We start from the raw sequence: 25,083 nt of genomic DNA on the forward strand, positions 1-25,083 counted from the left end.
CCACATTGCCAGAGGAGCAGTATGACCCATTGACCAACTGGATGGCTGATCTTCCACCTTTAGCAAAGAAGCCTAGAGCAATCCATCCGCGTCAACGTGGTCATCTCAACAAACAACAACTTAAACAACAACATCAACACCAACATCAACAACAATACCGACAACAGCATGAGCCCCATCAACATCAACAAACCACAGTTAAAAGCAACTCTCATCAAGCACCTCTTCAGCCTATTCACAGTTCCATAGACGACGGATTGCCCAAGGGAAGAGATTTTCCTTTGAAGGAAGAGAGGCTGGAGCACCAACGGATGAGAGAGATGCATCCGTTAGACAACAATCCAAAATTCGTAAAGTCGTTGGATTATTCCCTCACAATGGACTGTAACCAATGGTGTCTGTCAGAGGAAACAGTGATCAAAAATAAAGTTACCGGCCAGACGATCACTGTTCCCACCGACACCCTACCGGTGATTCCTGACTTTTCGTTGGTACCGGCAATGAACCTGTGGAGACTTCGCTCCCGAAATGCCAACGAAAGGTCATATGAAGTGGCTCACAAGACGCTAGGCTGTAGGATGCACGTCCCTTTTTCCAACCTTACAGCCTTCCCAGAAAACACAAACATGGCCGAAACAATTTCCACCACAGATCTAGTGGTTGAGAACTCCACATTCCGGAAACAACTCTGGGAGTCAGAGAATGCTCTAGCAGACCTTCAGAGCCAACTGAGCGCTCTCCAAATCTCTGCAAAGACAACCAACAACGAGAAAGAGATAATGAGAAAAAAGCTGGTCGTTTGTTCAAAAACTTTAGAAATTAGAGATACCCAGCTGAAAACTCTAATCAAGAAGTCAAATGAGCTCATTGAAGCCAATCAAAGCCTTGCAAAAGAATTGAAAGCGCTAAAATTTATAAAGAACAATTAACATTGATTTCTGATTTTGTAAACTTCCTTTCACATTAATATTCTAAGACTCATTTTCGTCTTTGCTGTACTTGTAACAACTCTTTCACTATTACTTTGTTTATGTGTCTCATGAAATTTTCCATTTAAAGGCTACTAATTTTGTCGCACAGTATCATTGCTGTCCATTGATCTTAATAGTCTTAACTTTTGTAAACTTCTCCAACGAGCATATATTCTAGTATTTCTATTCTTAATCACCAACCGGTTCTTAAATCTTATTAGTCTCATAACTGGTGTATTTGCTATCCAGTCTCTATTTGTAAACTAATATGTAAACTGCAAATTTGTTTAAAATTCTATACCTAGTAAACCTCATCAGTATCGCAAAGTTGTAACTTTTAAAAGTATTATTTCCCTTAATATGTTGCTTTTTACTTTGCAACTTTTTGTAAACACTATTATCGTTTCTTTAATACTCTTAATGTAAACTTTGTACGATAGAGCACAATTTTTCTCTTCTTTAAACCGGGGTGAGCTGTAGTATTGCTAATTGGATAATTGCCGCCGCAATTACCGATACTACAGAGAGTATAATTATTTAACCGTCGACTTTGTGAACACTTTAGACTTAGTCTAAACTGACGGAATATTAAGAGAGAGCTATGCTGCGTGAATTTCGTTGAGTGAATGAATACATTATTCATAGCCAAATACTGCTGTGTATTATTTAATACACTATGCAGCGGTCCATACCGGCTGATTCACCACCGCTATTAATACGCGTAATACGTGAAGGATACTGAAGCTATCCAGGCCGCTCTTCAGCACCAATTCTGAAACGAATATATGACTAAAGACGAGTAGTAGTCGGCTCCACGAATGACCTAGGAATTGATTCGGAGCTAGTCATAGGTCTTGTGATTTTTTAGTCGTGTTGACTCAATTATAAACACGCACGAGACTAGATTTTGCTGCTGAAGGAAATCAGACCAAAACTCAACCAGCGCGAAAGTAAGACGCTAAAAATCTAACCAAAAAATTCTCTTCTCTCTCTTCCTCTCTCTGCTCTAAGAGCGAAACCACTATTTTCTCCGCTAAGCGGGACTATCTGCAGCAATTGTAAGTCTGCCAATTTTCTAACAAAAATAGAGTTAAATTATTATTCATATCCAGCAGTAAGATGGATTCAATTTCTTGATTAAGATTAGATACCCCACCATATTTTCAAGTAGGAATTAACCCCCAATTGTGCTCTATCATTTTTATCTATTTACTAATTAACCTTTGTATCTAACCAATTTTATTTCCTAGCAAATAACACATAGATTTGGAAATTAGCAAAGAACATTGTGAGCATATTGTGAGACTTATTCTAGCACGCAATTAAGGTCGCTACAATAATATAGGTTTAGCTCTAGTGTGGTAATTAAGATCAAGCGAATAAAATACCTACCACATCAGAGTTAAAAGTGCCCCCCCCCCCCAGCTTAGTGGGTGCATATCATTCGCAACCCCCAGACGCACGTGCCATATTTTTACATGGTGACTTACTATGTAATGGCACTTGCTCTGTAAATGGGGGTTGCATGACGTACTGGGGGGGGGCACAAACGGAAAAGATCCTATCTTTCATTGGACTCCTACAAGTTCGTATCTGATTCCCAGAAATAATACAATTATCATGCATCAAGTAACATAACATAGCTACAGGTGCAAACCTGTAGCTCTAATCTTCATAGCACTTTGCTTGAATTAACTAACTCACTGTATGTGTCATTAGAGATCCAATGGTTCCAGTCATATCTGTAGTGGCTAAGCTCTCTGGCCTGAAACATCATTGCTCCACATTATTGTCCATAAAAGGCTGGAATTATTAGCTATACTTTGTAAACCTATACAAACCTATACCTAAACTACTAATCCAACACAAACCAATGCGTAAATACAATACTTAGCAAAAGTCCAAAAGACAGTTTGGAACATTTTGGAAAGAAGCAAGCAGACGAGTTGAGTCGAAGTAAGACCCAACGCGTATTTCACTCTAGTCGAAACTGGCCTGAAAATTTATACTTTTTTGAAAAAATATCACCCTTCCTCCGTAACCCCCCCCCCCCCCCGCAACAATGCATCAGAGACATAGAACGCAATTGGCAATTTTCCCGAGTAACCATCGGCTTTTTATCGAGATGTAAATTGAATTTGAATTACTTTTCTTCATAACTACATTTTGTAATAGGTCTCATCAGTCAAGATTTTTCAAGTTTGTCACAACAAAACTCGCAAACTAGTGTCAGTTTAGCACCGAGAAACAAAATTTTCGAGTGAGGTCTGAAATTGGAAAGAGCTTAAATATTTACCTCGTATCAGCAGGTGATTCTCTAAAATCCCGACTATTAAAACTTCTGGTCTGGGCCAATGTAGTGGTCCGGGTCCGGTTACCCAACGCACTTTCCCCGCCATCATTGCCCAAACCCTCCCTCTCTCCGCCCGGAGGGCTGAAATAGTTGTTGACTGAGAAGGAGGGCGAGTTTCCAGAGTAGGTTGAGATTTCTCCACTGGTTGTGGTTCCAGCAGTACGAGCAGTGGGAAGGGAGGTTACGTTAACCGAAGTTTTGCCCCACTCGCTCGGGTTCACGCTTCTGTACATACAAAAAAATTGTTGACAGATGAGATCAGATCACCTATTCGCGAAGAGCAGGTAAGAGTAATCGAGTCACGGGGGGGGGGGGGGGGGTGGGTAAGTTCCTTTGCATATTTGCATGGTGGAAGGCCTCCTAAAAACCGAGAAGTGATGTTTTCGTGGATGGAGCCAATCATGGTCGGACGCAGTCTTTGGGTACACCGCTGTTAACTAGGGCATAATATGTCATTTTTGAAAAGTCCGGTAATACAATTAAACATCACAGATACCTGTTAAGAGTGTATAGGGCGAATTTGGATTGCTGACACTGATCACAATGCATCACTGATACCGTATCAGCGTAAATGAATCAATTAAAAAAGTTTTTTTTTCCAAAAAAAGTTAGGTTGTACAGAAACGAGTTATAACTCCGTTTGCGCATTATTTCCTTTTACTAGTAGTCATATAAATGAGAAATACACATACAGCACGCAAAATACATAAAGTTTTTTGTGCTTGTGCTTGTTGCCAAGATTAAAATGGATCTTTTTCATGTCAAAATTTCAAATCTGTGGTACAAACTGTCGACAAAAAACTCTGGAATTTTCAAACCTCATGTCTTGTTGATGGCCCCTTTTGTCAGTTCCAGACACGTGTATTCTGATCAGGTTTCCCAATCCAGCGCCCTCTTCGCTGGACGCCAGTGACTGACCTGATGGGTCAGCTGGGTTTAATTGCATTTGCCCACTTTTGGAAGAGACGAGGTTCGAGTTAATATCTACTGTTACCACTGAAACGATCAAAACATAGTTTAATTTTTGTTATATACAATCTTGAAATGATGGATAATTTTTGCTAGATTTTCGGTTGTTTGATTTTGAGGTTGTGTATGTTCAATTACAAATTGTTCTTATGTATAGTGGAATGACAATGACTCAATGATTTTAGGTCAATTTAATGATTCAATTTTTCCCCGGGATGGATGAACACTATTAAAGAATCTTAACACCTGTACAAAGTCGTTAAGAGTTTTTAGTTATCATGCGAAGTCTGTGGTTTTATCGTTTCACGGTTTAATAAAATCTTAGCAACCATATTAAGGTCATACTGCATGCTTCTTCCGTATGAATCGTTGAAAGAACATGCTAAAAATTATTTACTAAGAAATAATGGGACCAAAAATGATATTTGACATATTGTTTCTAAGACTGTTGATTATTATTCCGTTGCAAAAAGCATATTCGCTTGATTATATGTACTCGGCAAATCGCTGTTTTACGCGTATATTTTGCGCACATGCACTAAGGTCAAGAAAGTAAGCGAGCACGAAAATGTGCGAAACGCTGGAAATTTTGGTATATAGGTCTCTAGCTTTCGCATTTTACAGTGTGTGAAAACTAGCGACAAGTGTAATTGACTCTAATCCATCAATTTCGCACCCGACTCTAATCTAGTCTTGTGATTTTGAGCGATTAATGACCGATTTTTGCAGTTCTATTGTCGCTAGAATTCACTGCCGAAATTAGCGACTAAGGAACGGCAATTAGGTCGGTGATTTTTGCATTGTCGCTGATTTCGGAAGTTTTGCTAAAATACGAAAAAAACCAACGAAATGTGGGTTAGAACTTGCAATTCAGAATCACCAACATGATCCAATTCAGCTTTATGACATTGAAAACAAACCCACTGTCATGAAAACCCAATTCACAACAACCTTGATTGAGTCTATATGTATAAAAAATTTTATCAGTTGTTATTGAGCTCACGCTTTTATTCACTGTTATTTAAAAAACTCTGAGAGTGGTAATTAACGAGATTATAAGGTGCATCGATTCCCAGTTGTCAGAATTTGTACCTATTCTTACAAATTGCCATTTGATAGAAAGTGAACGGGCGTATTCCAAAAGTTCATAATTCTTCCAAAATTCCTGTGGGAGAGCAGGAAAGTTTGAAACGGTTTAGTCCCTGCAGAGCCGGTGCCCAAATCAAATGCTTTATATGTTTAGTCTCAAATTGTTAATAAATTGAAAGTAAAAATCCCGCAGATTCTAGAGAAAAAACTTTGGATGAGAATCCAAATTTTATACAGTTTATGCCAAAAATTGTTGACTCAACGTTTGCATTATGCGCACAATTCAGAGATTCAGTAACATCCAGATTACTGATACGCAGTTCCCTACATTGTTTATATTCAATTTGCAAGTTTCGGAGATGATTTTCTAAATGAAAACATATATCTCTCAGCACGGAAAACCCAATAAAAGTCAAACCCAATAAAGTTGGCAGTTATTTGCTAGGATTTTGTAAGAGTGCCGTTGGAAAGGTGTCGTTATCTGACAAAGGCAAAACTTGACAGTTATCCTAATTGAACCTTTTAATTGCCTGCTGGTACAACGACTGAATTTTGGTCACATGTTTTCGCCTATCATAGCGTAGCTGCGAAAAATGGTCATAAGGAATTCCCATCAACAAATAGTTTACATACTTTTCTCTGGAAACTATTTCAAAGGATTCTTTTTACGCAGGAAAAATATTTGGCTTTAAAGAACTTTTCTGGATCAACGGATATCTCGCAGAAGGCTTCAAAAGTCGGTGGTGAACTGACTAAAAGTTTTCCATAAGACCGCTCGTGCGAGTCTCTGCATAGCACAGAATGTTCAAACATACCTCTCGAGTTCGCTAAACACGACTTTCAAACTCTCTCAGTGAAACTTTAGGGAGAACACGAAAACAACCTTTATACATTGGACAAAATTACTTGTACTGCTGGAAGCAAAAAGTATGACTCAACGTTTGCATTATGCGCACAATTCAGAGATTCACTAACATCCAAATTACTGATACGCAGTTCCCTACATTGTTTATATTCAATTTGCAAGTTTCGGAGATGATTTTCTAAATGAAAACATATATCTCTCGAAAACATAGCAGACAGGTTACTGGGCGATAACCGCGAAATAGGCTGTTGAGACCCTCCATTTAATCTAAGGGACCACCAAGACAAAAAAAAAGTGCAATCCAAAAAAAAAACAAGATTGTTCAACTTCTATTCTGACTTCATAAATTTTAAATCAAACTTTTGGACATAAAATTATTTCTTTTGGTTCATCTCTATTGAATATCATTTAGAGCTTACAATCTCTCATTTGATATTTGATTGAGCAAAAATTTAATTAATTGAACAAAGCTTGTCAAGATCAACAGTTTACCTTGCACTACTGACCTGAAACCCAGACTAGAGTAGTTATTGAATGGTCCCGACAAAATCAAGAAAGATGTCAATTTAAACAAACAAGCAATGATAACCAAAAGCAAAGTAAGCAATAACGATAACAACTTCGCTATTTCTTCGTGGCTCCTAATTCATTTCAAGATTATGTGAAATTAATGGATATATTAACCTCAAAATTGTGCAGCCATGTTCATTTTATGAATTTTTTAATGAATTTCTCTTCTTTTCATAAAAGTTTAAAAATCAGCCAAAAAAAACTTTGACAGAAAATTGACAAAAATGGTTTTCCGTGCTGAATAATGTTCCTGTATATTGATCATTATATAAGTTAGATTTATACTCAAAGATTTTGAACAACAAAATCTCAAGTTTGTGCAGATGAACTCTGAGAATCCTAGCGACAAATCGTTTTCAAAAGCTTTGCTCTAAAATTATGTAACGCGGAAAAAAACACGTTCTCATATAGAAAATATATTTTAAGTACGCGTTGCTAGTCAAACCCAATAATAAGTTGGCAGTTAATTGCTAGGATTTTGTAAGAATGACGTTGGAAAGGTGTCGTTATCTGACAAAGGCAAAACTATTCGGAAAAATATTCGGCTTTAAAGAACTTTTCTGGATCAACGGATATCTCGCAGAAGGCTTCAAAAGTCGGTGGTGAACTGACTAAAATTTCTCCATATCATCGCTCGTATGAGTCTCTGCATAGCACATAATGTTCAAACCTACCTCTCGAGTTTGCTAAAAACAACTTTCAAATTCTCTCAGTGAAACTCTAGGGAGAACACGAAAACAACCTTTATACATTCGACAAAATTACTTGTTATGCTTGAAGCAAAATTATGCTGTCTTCTTTAGGCTGGCAAAAACAAATGTTCTTGAAAACAATCTAGCAAGATAAATTTTTGAGGCATTTGTATCAGTCAATTCAATTTTGACACTAAACACCTAATTTAAATTTTTTAAAGTTTTTCGAAAAATTTTGTCAATTGTTATATTTTTTAATATAATTTATGAGCATAATGGGACAATTATTATTTGTACAATCACGCAGATATGTCATCAGCGAGAAAGAAAAAAACACACATTTTTGGTTTTGCCCTTTAAAAAAACCTTAACTTCTTACAAAATTTAAGTAATTTTTCCAATTTCGTCTTGAATTCTGACAGTGCTTGCACTCTGTCTCCATTATTTGTGTCTAAAATTTACAAGAACCAATTCTCTCGGACTAACTCTCTCCTTCTCGCTCTCTCTCTCTCTCTCTCTCTCTCGCTCGCTCTTTCTGGTTCTCTCTCTCTCTCTCTCTGTGTGTGTGTATGTGTGTGTCTCTCTCTCTCTAACTTACATGCACAAAACAACACACATACACACACACACACACACACACACACACTACATACATACAAATAAGAACTCCCACATGTTCCGACACAAAAAAAATTAGATTTATTTTTTGGCATCTGGTGTTCACTCGAGGTTTTTCACAGTTCATTCGAGCCTTTTTTCCGGAAAACTATAAGTTGAAATTTGAAGGCAATTGTATCGAAATCGTAGAGTCAGCACTAATTTTTGGAAAGAGGTTTTTGAAGGTTTTCGAAAAATTTTGTTTTTTTTTGATATTTCAACAGGATAATGGGACACTTGGCGCAGAGATCTAACAAGCGAGATGTGAAGTCACAATTTAACTAATGGAAATATACAAAACCAAAACTTGGAGCACACAAACCACAAGCAGTATTCATAAGCCCATACATACAACAGCACAAGCGCGAGCGCACAAGCAAAAAAACAAAAACACAAATACACGACACAACACCCAGATAAAATTCATTTTCAATTTTTTTGGCATTTGATTTTATTCGAGGTTCGTCAACGCTGATTTAGGGCTTCATTGTTTTTTGAGGAAAACTAAATATAAATATTTTGAAGAAATTGTATCGGTAAGCCTAAAAAGACACTAAAATTTGAAATATTTCTTGAGCATAATCGGTCTATCTTTCTTAGAAAAACTCGCCAATGTGTTAACAATTGAACTTAAAAAAACGATCAATCTTTGCACTCTGGTCTAATTATGTCCCACATGTGCAGGATCCTTAAAAACTGCCGATAAAACGTCTTTTTTTACTGGCGTCAAAGAATTGTGTTTATCAGTAAATTTAAATTTTTGACCTGTTCACTCTCTTTTCAGTAATAGTCTTTTCCGTAGAATTATATAATAATTTTCCGTGGAAATGTTAATATCTTCTATGTAAACTGAGAAAGAAGAAACTTTTGTCGTTAAAAAAATGCGTTTTTCATATGAAAAGTTTTACAAACAAAAGTAATTGGTTTGTGAATTTTCAGAAGCGCTTGGCTACTGGAAAAGATCTGTGCGAAGAGAAACTTAAAACTAAGGAAATGAAAAAAAATTCCGTCAAATTTTTATTCAAAAGTAAGAGCAATGGTATTCAACGATACAACCAGGCAATCCATAAAATCTCTAACTTTGAAAAACTTGTGGATTTCATTGTAATAGTGTACATTGGTTCGACAATCTGCTTTGACAATACAAAGACTACAAATAAAAAAAACAAGAAAAGATTTCCATTTTTAATTTTCATTAAAGACTTTAGTTGTTTTTTTGTTCTTTTCAAGAAATCGTTTTATATGTCTCCAAACGTCTAAAAACACTGAATTGGTTAGTTCTGATAAAATCAGAAATTGTTTTCTAGAAATCTTAAAACAATTTATTTTTCTGCTTTTAAATTAACATTTTCAAATATGAATTCTACTACTTTGAGAGTAGTCTCTCTCTGTGTGTGTGTGTGTGTGTATGTGTGTGTCTCTCTCTCTAACTTACATGCACAAAACAACACACACACACACACACACGCACACACACACACACACACACACACACACACACACACTACATACATACAAATAAGAACTCCCACATGTTCCGACACAAAAAAATTAGATTTATTTTTTGGCATCTGGTGTTCACTCGAGGTTTTTCACAGTTCATTCGAGGCTTTTTTTGTTTTTCCGGAAAACTATAAGTTGAAATTTGAAGGCAATTGTATCGAAATCGTAGAATCAGCACTAATTTTTGGAAAGAGGTTTTTGAAGGTTTTCGAAAAATTTTGTTTTTTTTGATATTTCGACAGGATAATGGGACACTTGGCGCAGAGATCTAACAAGCGAGATGTGAAGTCACAATTTAACTAATGGAAATATACAAAACCAAAACTTGGAGCACACAAACCACAAGCAGTATTCATAAGCCCATACATACAACAGCACAAGCGCGAGCGCACAAGCAAAAAAACAAAAACACAAATACACGACACAACACCCAGATAAAATTCATTTTCAATTTTTTTGGCATTTGATTTTATTCGAGGTTCGTCAACGCTGATTTAGGGCTTCATTGTTTTTTGAGGAAAACTAAATATAAATATTTTGAAGAAATTGTATCGGTAAGCCTAAAAAGACACTAAAATTTGAAATATTTCTTGAGCATAATCGGTCTATCTTTCTTAGAAAAACTCGCCAATGTGTTAACAATTGAACTTAAAAAAACGATCAATCTTTGCACTCTGGTCTAATTATGTCCCACATGTGCAGGATCCTTAAAAACTGCCGATAAAACGTCTTTTTTTACTGGCGTCAAAGAATTGTGTTTATCAGTAAATTTAAATTTTTGACCTGTTCACTCTCTTTTCAGTAATAGTCTTTTCCGTAGAATTATATAATAATTTTCCGTGGAAATGTTAATATCTTCTATGTAAACTGAGAAAGAAGAAACTTTTGTCGTTAAAAAATGCGTTTTTCATATGAGAAGTTTTACAAACAAAAGTAATTGGTTTGTGAATTTTCAGAAGCGCTTGGCTACTGGAAAAGATCTGTGCGAAGAGAAACTTAAAACTAAGGAAATGAAAAAAAATTCCGTCAAATTTTTATTCAAAAGTAAGAGCAATGGTATTCAACGATACAACCAGGCAATCCATAAAATCTCTAACTTTGAAAAACTTGTGGATTTCATTGTAATAGTGTACATTGGTTCGACAATCTGCTTTGACAATACAAAGACTACAAATAAAAAAAAACAAGAAAAGATTTCCATTTTTAATTTTCATTAAAGACTTTAGTTGTTTTTTTGTTCTTTTCAAGAAATCGTTTTATATGTCTCCAAACGTCTAAAAACACTGAATTGGTTAGTTCTGATAAAATCAGAAATTGTTTTCTAGAAATCTTAAAACAATTTATTTTTCTGCTTTTAAATTAACATTTTCAAATATGAATTCTACTACTTTGAGAGCTCTAAATTGCCTGATTTCTTCAATTTTACATAAAAGTTTGTTTGATACAGAAACAATAATTTGCGATACTGTTTATCCGACAGAAAAAAAAAGATGGATACGGGATCTGTAACCCAACTCCCGAGCCACATTTTGCTTGTTTTTCTGTTCAATTTTGCCTAAAAAAATTTTAAAGAGTTCTCCTTTTTTCAAATTGCTGACAATTTTTTATTTAAATTAGAACTAGACTCTTAGGGTTACAAAATGGTGTCTGCTTTTTTTCCTCTACCATGCGTAAGCGAAAACTGAAAATTTGCTCTGAGAAAAAAGCCAGCCTCGCATATATAGGCCCCTAGTTTGAAAAAAAATGCCGGACCAAAAACACCAGTTATCGCAAAGACAGTGTCAACATTAATGGTTATCGGCAAACAGAATTGTACTAGCTCTTACAAGGTGATGCAGGTATATTCGCACAAGTCTTTCAAGAGTCTTTCAAGCAGATAATTTTACCATTTTGACTAAGATAGAGTGCTAACTTGCCTGTCGCAATTTGGTACTAGCTCTGCAGTGATTTGCGGGTCAAGTTAAGGAAAATAAGGGCAAGAAAGTCCTGGCAGAACTTGATCTCCTCCGACAATAATTTTCAAGTAATTAGATTGTCTTTTCGTATTCTAACCAGTGCCTTGATGGTTTCTTGGAGATGAACCAAGGGTGCTCAAATCCAACAGAAGGGATTCCTCTAACTGGTTCTGTTCCTCTTTTGCAACACCAGACATGTCACTCCTTCTCTGACTTGCAACAGTTGGGGACCTGAACAAAATGGAGCGAAATAAAAATCTTTAAATTTCACTCTGATTGGCGAAACTCTACTAATTATATGTGACACTCAGAAAATCTTTCACTCCCTAGTGATAAGCGGATTCAAATCTTGCAAGATTTTTTGCAAGGTTAGAAGCAACATTAGCAAGATTTTGAATTCCTTGATTACAAGTGCTTGCTAAATTGAAACTCATAAATGTATCCACAAAGGACTCATTGAAGTAGTCATATCAACACCTGAACGACACTAAAGCTCGTTCTATAAAAAATGGCGTTTCCGATAATTTCAAATGTTGCCGCACATACTGCCAAATATTACTTTACAATTAGAGTTTGAGTTCCGCAAAATAGGGCGAGCTCGATGTAATTAATTAGAGATCAACACTTCTCTGAATTCTTAAACTGAGTTTATTCCATTTCGGAGTGATCTTCGCGAATCTTAGACGATACAATATTTACACTCAACAAAATTTGACGAAGAACAAATTACAAAGTTTATGATGACGTCTGTGACCCAAAATTCTTACCAACTAGTTTCATTTTGAGAATCATACAACAGGAAAATTTATTTCTGAAACTTATATATTTGCATGTGTTTTTTTACCTTTGTAAGCTCTTATTGTTAAAAGAATATGGCGAAACTTTAATGTTCTGAAAAAGAATCAGAACTTGATTTAGAACCTGAGAGAATCAAGGGTTGATTGGGTGTCATTGGACAAACGTCTGCTGGTTATAGAGGAACCAGCACCCCTGTGGGATCTGTTGCCAGATGTCTGGGGTAGAGGAACAATTTGACTTCCACCAGTAACACCAGAAGATATGTTGGAAGCAACCACTGATTGAGACTGAAAAGAAATCGTTTACAGAAAATCTCAGATATATTTATTAGAAAATTAATCATAATCGACCAACGTCGGGCAAATTGCCCTCAAACGACCGGTGAGTGGTTCGCTTTGGTAGTAACCAGCTTGGAGAGATGCTAGCATGGGGTGAATGGGGTAATGGGGGGAGGCTGAGTTGGGGAGGGAGGTGGTCAAAGTTTTAAGATTAAGGACAGCCCTTAACACCAAGAAATTGTATCCTCAAAAAAGTTTTGGTGAATCTCTTCTTAGTGACTGGTATACAACGTAAGGCTCTAAGAGCCCTTAATTCCCTTCGGGCGTTACCTGTTTATCCCATTTTTAGGTGAGACGAAAAATCGGTCAAGCAAAAAATCGAATTAAAAATAGACCTCAGAACTAATATAATTGCTACAAACTTTGTTTGAGAGCAATTAATCAGTTATAAACAGCCTTTAATGGAAACAAAATGTAAGCAATCTAACACGCAACTAAAAATGTAATGACCCAGCTTGTGGTGTATAAAATTTACAAAGTTGATATTACAGCAGAGCGTGGGTGCAACGGTAAAAGGCGTTACTGCAATTCTTGAGAAAGAAGGTCCGTCCTCTCAGCTCAATTTCTGTAGTAGTATATAGAGTTAGCTAATACTATAGTTGCGTTGGTACAAAAAAGCTCAAAGCAACTTAAAAATGAAAATAAAAACATGAAAAAAACGTTTGAACTTATTGAAGCTGTCAATAGCCTGTTTGAAGTAATTATTGCAATTGAATAATGAGTTTAGTTTGTAGCAAAAGATCAAATTCAATAAAAAAAATGTTACACAGTGATCAAAGCAGCAGCCAGATTAAATATTGGAAATTTTTTTTAAATTAGTTTCCACAATGAATAAGAAGCATAAAAAATCAGAAGTTCTGAAAAAAGCTTCCATTGAAATTTGCACAAAAATTTAATACAGAAAAAATAGCTCAAAATTACAAAAAAAAAATCCAATCAGTCTCGGTAATTAAGCATTGACACTCTAAAAATCTCATTTGAAAAAGTTTCAAAACTCTACCTAGTTTTTCTCTGGTCAAAGAACAATTTTTCAAGCCTTTCCGCCAGTACTGAGTTCAAACACTATTCACATAATTAAGCAATTGCACGAATAAAAGAATGAAATTTATTTCAAAGATTTTTTAAATTCCTACTAAAGAAGCAACCTAGAAAATATAACTGAAATTATGTTGTTCAGAAGATGTACTGGTGCAATTGAAAATTTCTCAAACTCATATCTGAAAACCTTACAATTCTTTTGCCTTTATTGCTTGTTAAACCAGCGGTTGATAATTCAGATGCAAATACGGAATTTTGTTTTGTATTGTTAATGATTTATATAAAATATAATATAATACAATGTTTTTGTCTTGGAATTCGAGTTAATATCCTTTTAAAACTAGATTGAAGAAGATTAACTAATGTCAAAAAACTTAATCTCGAACGATTACTGGGAGCTCAGTTCTAGTATATACTACATCAGTCAGAGGGGTAAAGTAGCTGCCTTTGGGCGAATATGTACGAAAAATTTTTCAAATAATTTCATTCGATGTTCTTGTTGAGATGGACTTCAAATGAAAAAGAAACTAGAGCAATTTTGGCCTATTTCTCCCATCACTTTTAACATTAAATGTCGCCATTTGTTTTTAATTGGTTTAAATTGCTAATGAGACAACAATGTGGATGGTTCAAAATGCAAGACACCAAGAACGTAAAATTCAAAAATGCAGTCAAAAAGTCAAGCGCATAAAATGTTGCCAAAGAAAGACACGCACAAGTGCAATAATTATATCAACCTTCGTGCAATGGCAATTAATTTTTTTTTCTATTTTTAAAGTAGTTACTGTTTATTAAAGCAGATTAGCTCAAGTTTGTTCTCTTAAATTTTTTGTGGTCACTTTTCTTTAAAAACCATTTCAAATAAAATAAACATTAAACGGTGAATTTTTGTCACAATTGATACCATAATAGGTTTTTCGTAAATTTTGAGTTCTGTTTTGTGTTTTATGTCTATTGACAACACTAACAAAAAGTTTTTTTTTAATAAAAATTTCTTCTTTTTCTTGCTCATCTAGTAGTCTTTGTAAGAACTGCTATATCTTCATTCCGGACTGAGCATGTTACCAGGATTAGTTATCATTCTAAATTGTAAGATTTTTGAGTGTATAGATGGATGTTAAATCGAACATGAAAACATAGTAGGGAGGAAGCTGGTAGAGCCAAACGGATGCAGAGCAGAATACCACAAAATGAGATTTAAAGCCAAATATTTCTAGTGTTCGTGTTAGTTGACCTTAAACTCATTATATCAGAGGCTGATTTCGTGTGGAAAAAACTTATAGTGCCTATCTGTGATTACAATCTCTCTCCCTCCCCCATCAGGAATTGCGGCCACGGAGACGCCAATTGGAGCGCAATCCGATTGCACACCGTTGATAATCAAGCGACGACAACTGATTAACTCGCCATTTTTTATATTTGATGCACTTTAATTTAAACCCATCAGATTATTTGGCCATTCAAATTTATACGTTCGCCACTGATTCACATTTTTCCTCTTTCGGCTCTGCGCCCGTTTTGCTCTAATTCATACCCCCACAGAGTAGTCAGATTAAAATCAGGCAGTATTTAGGCAGTAATGAAAACGCAAATAAACACCTATGCTTTGAAAAAGGTCGGATCAGGGACGGTCACCTTGATCTCGTTAAGATTAAGCCTCTTTGAGCAACAAAAAACTGTCATACTGCGTTGTTCAGTTATCATTGGCATCGCAGTTATAGTTTGTTCCGCCACATAAAGTTGAATTGATCGAAAGTTCGAAAAATGCCCAAGCATGATACAGAGCAACAATGGGGTCATTTGAATGCGGGCGTTTTTTCGTTCAGTTCCAATTGATATGCTTCTCTTCAACTTTCTGAACTCTGTTCATTATTCTTTAAACCGTTTGTTTATTTCAACTCTCTGGGACACACTATAGTCAGTCCTATAAAGTTGCAATGCAAGCGAACGTTCGAAAAACTCCCGACATGCAAATGAATAACGAAAAGCTGATCTCCGCATGTTTTAAATTTCAACTCTGACCTTTGAAACGTTCGATAGGGTTGCAACTTTATGGCATTTACTATATGTGCAACGCTGTCGAACGTTTCAGAGATGAAAGTTCACATTTAAAACAACTAAAAAGTTTGACCATAGCCTAACCACTCTTGGCTGCAATGATGGTACCACGTTTAAATTTCAGACGCAAAAAAAGTGGTCATAGTCACCATATAAAAGAACAGACTGAAATATGGGGAATAATAGAAAAAGACAGCTGAGAACAGGCTATTTTAATGCACTGTAGACTAAAAGGCTACCCAGGTCGAGGTGGCCAGTTTCGAACGCACAATAGTCTGATCAGGGAGGTTTTCGAGCACATACTAGTCTGATCAGGAGAGGGTTCTAATTATAATGGTGCTCGGCTCCGATTACGCAGAAACAAGATTATTATGTACCATAGATTGTGAAGCGCTGGGGGTGCCTCGTGTTTTACGAGGGGTGTTTGTGGTGGTCTGCTGTCGTATGCGTCTTCGTTCACTCGTGTTCTGTTCTGATGTGCTCGTGAACACAAAGTCCTCGGAATCCTCTTGATTTGGATCTGCGGTAGTCACCAGGTCACCAATTGCCACTTGACGACTTGTTGTGGCTCCGATGTTCACGTCTTTGCCTGAAACACTAAAGTTTTAAAATGTCAAATTTAAATAGTTTCTGCCAGCATTTGACTGTGGAGCCCTCATTGGCATATTTGGGGTACACATGCCTCCATAGCTAGGATTTCAGTTATTTTCAATTCCGGTTATTTTTGATGTTTTTTCGACTAATTTTGACGTCTTTCAGACGTGCTCGTATTGGTCAAGACTTGTGTGGTACAATAGTACATTTTTAGTTTGGGGCTATTGTTTGGTGTAGCTAAATTGGTTCATTTTATGTTTAATTTAATTTAGTTCATTTCATCTACCTTTATTTTGTTCATTCATTTAGTTCTAGTTTTGAAGATCGAATCTTATGTTTTCATACTTGTAAATTTGTTTACATCCTGTGCTTGATCTTTTGTCTGTTCACATTGTCTCGTGATTGTAAGTTGCCGCATTTAGAAATGTAATCTTATGAACAAATTGTTAATCAGTTTTGTTAATTTTGTCTAAATTCATTCTCTTCATTTTCGCAATTCAAATTAGTTGACTCTCTCTTTAACTAGAATCCGATTCGCCAAAGTCTTAATTTAGACGTATCAAAAGTTTAGTATCTTTCGCTAAGCGAAATACTCTATAAATAATTGAAAGCGATTTCGCTACGCCAAATCGGCCTAAATTCTGTAACCAGAATGTTTAATCCACAAGCAACAAATAATAGCGTTGAATCGCACCGCAAAATCACCACTAATTAGCCGCTGTAGAATAAGCTAATCGGTGCCACGAATCAACTCATTCCTACAAATTGTAAATCTGTACGACATGGCGCAGCCAGCTCGAGAATCTAGAAAAACACCGTTGTCGATAGAGCCATTTTGGGAACGACCAACTTCAGACCCACCAATCAGATGGGAGAAATGGAGAATTCAAGTAAAACTAGCGATTCTCGCTCGAGAAAATATCACTATAGACACCTTGCTACAACCCAACCCAACGACAGTTCGCTTGCCAGCGGAACCGAAGTACGAGATGCCAATTGAAGATACAACCGAGGAAGCGGAGAGAGAGCGTCGAATTAGAAACAACAAGTTGACGTTGCAATGGGAACTAAAATGTCAAAAGAAAACAGAAGCGGGAATACTATGCGGGGAACGTCCATGGAATTTGCGTGACCAAAAATGCGTATCTCTGTTGTACCTAAGTATTGGTACTGAAGGAAGACGACTATTGACACAAAAATTTCCGCACGATAATATTTACAATTTGACTACCCTCAAACTCTGGGAAATGATGGAGATAGCATTTATCCGCCCAAGAAACATCACATTTGATCGATACGTGTTCCTCTCTCGGAAGCAGAAGAAGGGTGAAACTGTAGAGCAATTCTACAGCATTTTGAAAGAATTGGCTGAAAATTGCGACTTTGAAAACCGTGAAGAAGCAATAATCAGGGACATTTTCATCACGAACATGTTGGATGATGACATTCAGCGGGAGCTTCTACGGGATACATTTGAACCAGAGAGGGCACTCAGCATTGCAGTCAACATGGAAATGGGTAATCAGAATCAGCAAAGAATTTCATCTAATAACGGAGCAACTGGCAGTACAGTGAACGCAATACAACAATTCAATCGATTTCGCGGCGCGGTTGTACGTGGAAATCAATCAAGCAGAGCAGTCGCCAACCGCGCATCTGTTGGACAATGTCGTGGTTGTGGTCAAATTTGGACACCAACACACCGTCAGGTTTGCCCTTCAATGGGTAAGAAAAGTAACCACTGTGGTTTGCAAAACCATTTTGCTAAGGTATGTCGTCGAAGACTTAACAATACAAGAAACACTCGACAAACCAATCGCATTAACACTGTAGAAACTGCTGAAACATCTAATCAAAATTCTAGTCAGGAAAATCAGAACGTCAATTATATCAATTATAATGAATAAATCAACTCAGACTATGATTCTTCGGATGATAATTACGTTGCAACAGTCGAAAACATTAGTTCACCAAATTTAGCACTGAAAAATTTGTCATTAACGATTGGAAACACAAACTGTGATTTACTTCTCGACTCCGGTAGCGGTTGTACCATTATTAATATGTCACTTGCAAAAGAAATAATGCTCAATTGTGCGCAATCACAATGGTCGGAGAAAAAACCATTGGAATTGAAGTCATTTTCTAACGATATCGTTCAACCTCTCGGCACTTTAAAAACGCCGGTGAAATGTAATGATTGGAACATTCAGAAAGCAAAAATAACAGTCGTAGCTGATGAGTTTCGACCAATATTAGGACGAGATCTTTTTGATCAGTTAGGCATCACAATTTCGCAGAAGCCTTGTCCGAAAACAGAGGTTAATAACATAGATAAACCTTGTGCAATAAAGAAATCACTTGCAAAGGATTTTCCCGATTTGATATCCCGAATTGGAAAATCAAAAAATTATACGGTCAATTCAAAATTCCACAAAAATTATCGAGTAATACATCAGAAAGGACGAAAAGTGCCAATACATCTTCAACCGAAAATGAAAATTGAATTAGAAAAATTATTAAATGAAGGACATATCGAAAAATTAAACAACTGTTCTGATCAATTTTTCATATCTCCGATTGTCATTACGGTTAAAAAGGACAAATCAATCAAAATAGCAATTGATTCAAAAATTCTAAATAAGGGTATTCATAAAAACAGGTATCAAATGCCCAATATAGATTCGCTAATTCAAAAAATTTCGCAAACACTGTCAACGGCGCCGCAGGAGACTGCTTATTTTACGACTCTTGATTTGCAGTACGCGTATAGTCAACTTAAGTTACACAGCGATACGGCCCGCCATTGTAACTTTAATATTGTTAGCGGAGATATAACTGGCACATATCGATTTAAAACTGGATTTTACGGTTTAACGGATATACCAGCTGAATTCCAAAAAGCTAATGATTGTACCCATGCCGGTTTGGAAAAAACTTTCTGTTTCTTGGATGATATTTTGATCGTAACCAGAGGTGGAATTGAAAAACATCTGGATTTAGTACAAAAATGCCTAATAAAACTAGATCAAGAAAACTTACGCATAAATCTTGCAAAATGTCATTTCGCGAAAAAAACGATTGAATGGCTCGCACATAATATTACGCAATCAGGTGTAACTCCACTTTCAAGTAAAACGGATGCAATTGGAAAATTATCAGCACCTACTAATCTTAAAAAACTTCGATCTTTTATGGGTTCAGTACACCATTTAGGAAAATTTATCCCAAATTTGTCACAATTATGCTACCCCCTGCGACGCGACAATTGCTTAAGAAAAATTCAAAATTTTTTTGGACGGAAGAGCACGATAAACAGTTTTCTCTAATAAAAGAACAAATTACGGAAACCACTGAAAATAAACATTTCAACCCGGAATTAGAAACACGAATTAAATGCGACGCCTCACGTAAAGGATTGGGATGCGCATTGGAACAACAAACACCTAATGGGTGGCATACAGTAGCATTTGCGTCACGATTTTTGAACTCTGTTGAAGAGAGATATAGTATAAATGAACTAGAACTTCTCGGTGTTGTTTGGTCCGTGGAACATTTCAAGTATTACTTATACGCAAACCTTTTACTGTGATAACTGATCATAGAGCTCTTCTCTCAATCATGAGAGCAAACAGATCTAACAAATCATATAATAGTAGACTGACACGTTGGGTAGATCGTTTACTACCATTTGATTTCTCAATTGATCCCCTTCTTGGCACAAAAATGGGATTAGTGGATTGTATCTCTCGCGACCCGCACCAACAAGCTGTTAATATATCTGCATATGGCGAGCAATTTATTTTAGCTAAATTGGATGTAATTAAACGCAGTGCAAAACGCTTCTTATTAAATGCTGACAATTACGTCGATTTCGCAGCGCGAAATCCACCTCCAGAAAGCGTCATAAATAATCCAAATTCCACTAATAACTTATGCAGTGAATTCGCACCGCGAAATCCAGAACATTCTACAAGTACGCAAATTGATAACCCAATTAGCGAATTAACAATAAATAATCTAAATTCCATCCCCAAAATCGAGACAACTAACATTCCTCACTCGCTTTTTGCCTTAAACAGGCCCACTGAACAGTCACTCTCTAATTTAAACAATTTCCAACGAATCGCCACGAAATTCAAAAACGTATACATGATGTCCCAATCAACTTCCGATGATGAAAAGCTGATGACAGTCAAACAATGGACTCCATCGAGAGTAAGATTTGCAGAAGAGGGACCTTCAACAGCTCAAGCAGCACCCGTAACTCCAATAACGCCCACAACCGATACAACAGCCACTTCGCCGTCAGTAGACGACCCTTACCTGGACTCTTTCAACTTCGCGCTCTCCAAGATCTTCTCCAGCTCCCTAATGGCCAGCCTGACAAACAAGGACGCGATTTTGAAGAGATTCGCGACTGCATTCTTACGGACAACGAAGATAGATGTAAACAATTATCTCTTTACATCCATTCCTTCTGGAAAGACTTGCATGTAAAGAACGGGTGTGTCTGCATAGATGACAGGATTGCTCTTCCCCATGCGATCAAAGATGCCTATGTAGACGCCATCCACGCAACTCATCCTGGCACATGGGGGATGACTGATATGGCAACACACGCGTGGTGGCCATATATGCACAGAGACATAGCTACGAAAACTGCAAAGTGCAACCCCTGTGTCAAGATTGGTAAAAATTTACAACCTACTATACCTGCAAATAAATGGGCACCATTAAAGTTATGTAAAGTTCCAAATGAAGAAATTCAAATTGATTTTGGAAGACCCATCTATAATGAAAAAAATCAAGAGATTTATTTTGTTGCATGTATTGATCGATTTTCGAAATTCCCAACAGCAGAAGTATTTGATAGAGCTAATGCAGATAATATTTTAAAATTCCTTCAAGAGTATGTTTTGCTACACGGTACACCCCGTGCAATTAGATTGGATCAAGCTCGATGCCAAACGGGGCAACAAATTAAAGCATTTTGTAGTCAAAATAACATAGAGCTAATCGAGGCGCCAATACACGACCACAGAGCAATTGGTTTGGTTGAAAAGCTAATTCAAACAATCAAGAATCGCTTAGCCTGTATTAAAACGGCGGCGCAAAATCAATTCAATGTGAAAGCTTCAATAAATTCAATAATTTATCAGCTACGAATATGTCGTCAAAAGACTTTTAATATATCACCATTTGAGGCACATTTTGGTAGAAAAGCGAATACGCCATTAAGCAATATAACGAATAAACCAGACCCAAAAAGTTTAATTAACAAAAACATTTTAAACAAATATTTAGATTTGGAGACTGTCAGATGGGACGAGCTCATCACAGACGATAACTGGAACAACGATGATTGTAGCGACATTGAAATAGAGGTGAATAAGAACACACTGGGCAAACAGGCGATGAAACGGCAAAAGGATGACCCGAATAAGGAATCAAGATTGATTTCTCATCCAGATGTCGGACAATCTATACCCAGAACGGAAGCATCATTGGAGGTAAAACTGGCGAAAAAGAGACCTCGCACGAAAAGATCAAAGAAAATTCTCGATGGCTTATATGACGTTTTAGCACCAGGATCGTCAGTAATTAAAACAAACGAACATACTTCAGTCATTAAAGAACCTGGAAAGAGAGATGTGACAATCAGGAACTCGAATCTAGCAAAGTTTGGGACGAAGGCGGAACGTGACACAGAATTAAAGGTATACGCTAACCGACGCCCAAAATTACCAACGGGCAAAACAACTGAGGAGCTCATAAACCATCACGCAAAAGAATCCAGAAAGAAGTTAGAAGGAGGGGAACGAATGAAGCATAGGAAAGTGGCAGATGACGTTAGTACAGTGTCGTCAATTCATTCTAATGTTACACGCGCCCTCCGTGTAAGAATGCCAACAAAACCCAAAAGACAACTGTCAACAGCGCCGTCAAATCAACCCACCGAATCAAGTAAAGATCTCGCGGTGGCAATGGAATTACCTACCACAAGCATTGTTATCGCGGAGACACCTAGTAGGCCAAAGCGAAAAGCAGCTACAAAAGCATCTGTAGCATTAATTCCAACAAAACGAAAGCGCTCCACAGTATCGATCATAGAATCAGATGAATCTGCGACTTCAGTTCAAACTTGCCCTCCCACAACTTCAAGTACTGGAGTAATTGGGAAACATAAAAGACGACAAAATATCAAGAAACAACAAATTGAGAATAAATCAATAATTTCTGCCATACAAATTGCCGCAGCACAGTCTAATCAAGAGGAAACTAATTTTACAGTCGGCTCATGTTCTCCAACAACCTCATACCCTACCCAATTCTATGTCTCTCCCAATTACGAAGAACCAGAATTGTCGATGACAGTTGGCGAGGCTGAGAGATATTACGAAAGTGAGAGTGATTAAAGTACAATTCTCTAAAACTGTTGCGTTCAAAACTCTGATTAAAACATTACAGTATTATTTATTTTAACAAGTACATATGATTATTAATTTTCTGATAAATAACTTTGTTATTTATTTTCGCCAAGGGGAAAATGTGGTACAATAGTACATTTGTAGTTTGGGGCTATTGTTTGGGGTAGCTAAATTGGTTCATTTTATGTTTAATTTAATTTAGTTCATTTCATCTACCTTTATTTTGTTCATTCATTTAGTTCTAGTTTTGAAGATCGAATCTTATGTTTTCATACTTGTAAATTTGTTTACATCCTGTGCTTGATCTTTTGTCTGTTCACATTGTCTCGTGATTGTAAGTTGCCGCATTTAGAAATGTAATCTTATGAACAAATTGTTAATCAGTTTTGTTAATTTTGTCTAAATTCATTCTCTTCATTTTCGCAATTCAAATTAGTTGACTCTCTCTTGAACTAGAATCCGATTCGCCAAAGTCTTAATTTAGACGTATCAAAAGTTTAGTATCTTTCGCTTCGCGAAATACTCTATAATTAATTGAAAGCGATTTCGCTACGCCAAATCGGCCTAAATTCTGTAACCAGAATATTTAATCTACAAGCAACAAATAATAGCGTTGAATCGCACCGCAAAATCACCACTAATTGGCCGCTGTAGAATAAGCTAATCGGTTCCACGAATCAACTCATTCCTACAGATTGTAAATCTGTACGACAACTTGCATTTAGACGGACAAGTGTAAATATCACATTCTCTAGCTCTGAATCATTACTGATATAAGACTTGCAATTAGACGTGCCCAGTACTGATATTGACTTGCCGTTTAGCTCAGGGCTTATAAAATAAATCAAAAAAAAATTTATGGATGGTCCCACGTGTTAACAGGCTATGCAAACCATTATTAAAATATGCAGTATTTTTGTTTACAAGTGGCAATTTCTCGGGGGGGGGGGGGGGTTCAATGTTTTTCCATAATTTGATTATTTTCCTTTTTTTACCATGAAGTACTTCAAGTTACCTAGAATGGGCTCACCGTTATATCTGTTATTAACTTATTCTCTATTTTACTTGTCCAGTTAGAAATGTGATTCTGAGTATGTTCACTTGAGATAGTCAAATTTGTATAAAAACTGTAGAAAAAAAACAGAGTATTTACCTGTACTCTTTGAAGTGTCATAGAACACAGTCGGCAAGGGTTGAAACTCCTCAAGAACCTCCCCCAAATTGTTGTCGCTCCCACTTTGACTAACTGAAGGTGTTTTTCGTCCAGTCATCTGAATTGCAGTTTCGCTCTGGACTGTCAAAACCGGATCTGGACTCTCTGATGACAAACTTGTCTTTTGTGTACTTGTGTGGTAACCCGATTCTTTTGAAACCGAGGAAACCGAAGGCGTACGAACGAACGGTTTTGTAGTGTTCGATTCTTTCGACATTCGGCTGTTTGAACTTCGTGACGACATCCGACTTATTCGGTCCGAAATCTGACTTCGGAACTGCGATTTGCCCGGAAAGTTACCCGAACTCGACGAACTAGTGGTCGTGTCGTTTGTTGACGACTTCGTACCAGTCCCGAATGGTGACTCGCTGGTTCGAGTCGTACTCTGAGATGTTTCGGTTCGTCGCGTAGACACGACTTCTAATTCGGCTTCTGAATTCGGGTTCTCGTTTTGGCATCGCTTTAGATCTTCTGTGGATGTATCGGAACTTTTCAAACTTTCCTCGTCGTTCATTGAGGGAGAACCCGGAACAGGTGGCAGGTTCTTCCGATTGGGAACAAATTTCGGTTTTGGCGGCATTCTATTTTGAGATCTCCATTTTTCATTTTCCCGTAATAGAAACTACCGTAAAATTTTGGGTGCATCCCTTTACAGCCCCCACCCCAAATATTAGAGGGCATAAACTGTACCCTTTTAACCGTAAACATACCACATACCCACATAAGAGGGGGGTCTAAAATTTTTTGTTGAGGATAGGTGGCTGTAGGCTACAAAGGAAAATGCCCAAAATTTTACGCTTTACAAACACTATTATCGAAAAAGCTTTGGTCACGATCACTATTTCTCATTGAGATTGGTGGGTTATTGCTGATAAATGTTGCTACTGTGATGGGATGGCAAACTTAATCCAATATCCTTGGTTGAACGAACTACACATGCAATTAAAATGAAGATATAACATGATAATTAATCAAAATTGTCACACATT

At 36.8% G+C, this 25,083-nt stretch overlaps 1 protein-coding gene across 1 annotated transcript in view; it reads right to left on the reverse strand.

Annotated features, from left to right (window-relative positions):
* LOC142347919 (uncharacterized) overlaps positions 1–25,083 on the reverse strand; it is a 27,830-nt gene extending 2,747 nt beyond the window's left edge. The window contains exons 1-8 of the mRNA XM_075399085.1: positions 24,902–25,083; positions 24,035–24,716; positions 16,234–16,445; positions 12,546–12,709; positions 11,722–11,855; positions 4,143–4,320; positions 3,268–3,549; positions 2,672–2,736 (exon numbers count right to left, since the gene is read on the reverse strand). Coding sequence (XP_075255200.1) covers positions 2,672–2,736; positions 3,268–3,549; positions 4,143–4,320; positions 11,722–11,855; positions 12,546–12,709; positions 16,234–16,445; positions 24,035–24,716; positions 24,902–24,943 — 1,759 coding nt within the window. The 5' untranslated portion in view covers positions 24,944–25,083. The remainder of the gene's footprint in view (positions 1–2,671; positions 2,737–3,267; positions 3,550–4,142; positions 4,321–11,721; positions 11,856–12,545; positions 12,710–16,233; positions 16,446–24,034; positions 24,717–24,901) is intronic.

The sequence above is a fragment of the Convolutriloba macropyga genome, chromosome 10, assembly GCF_964194025.1.
Source record: "Convolutriloba macropyga chromosome 10, txConMacr16.3, whole genome shotgun sequence".
NCBI classification, from domain to species: Eukaryota; Metazoa; Xenacoelomorpha; order Acoela; family Convolutidae; genus Convolutriloba; species Convolutriloba macropyga.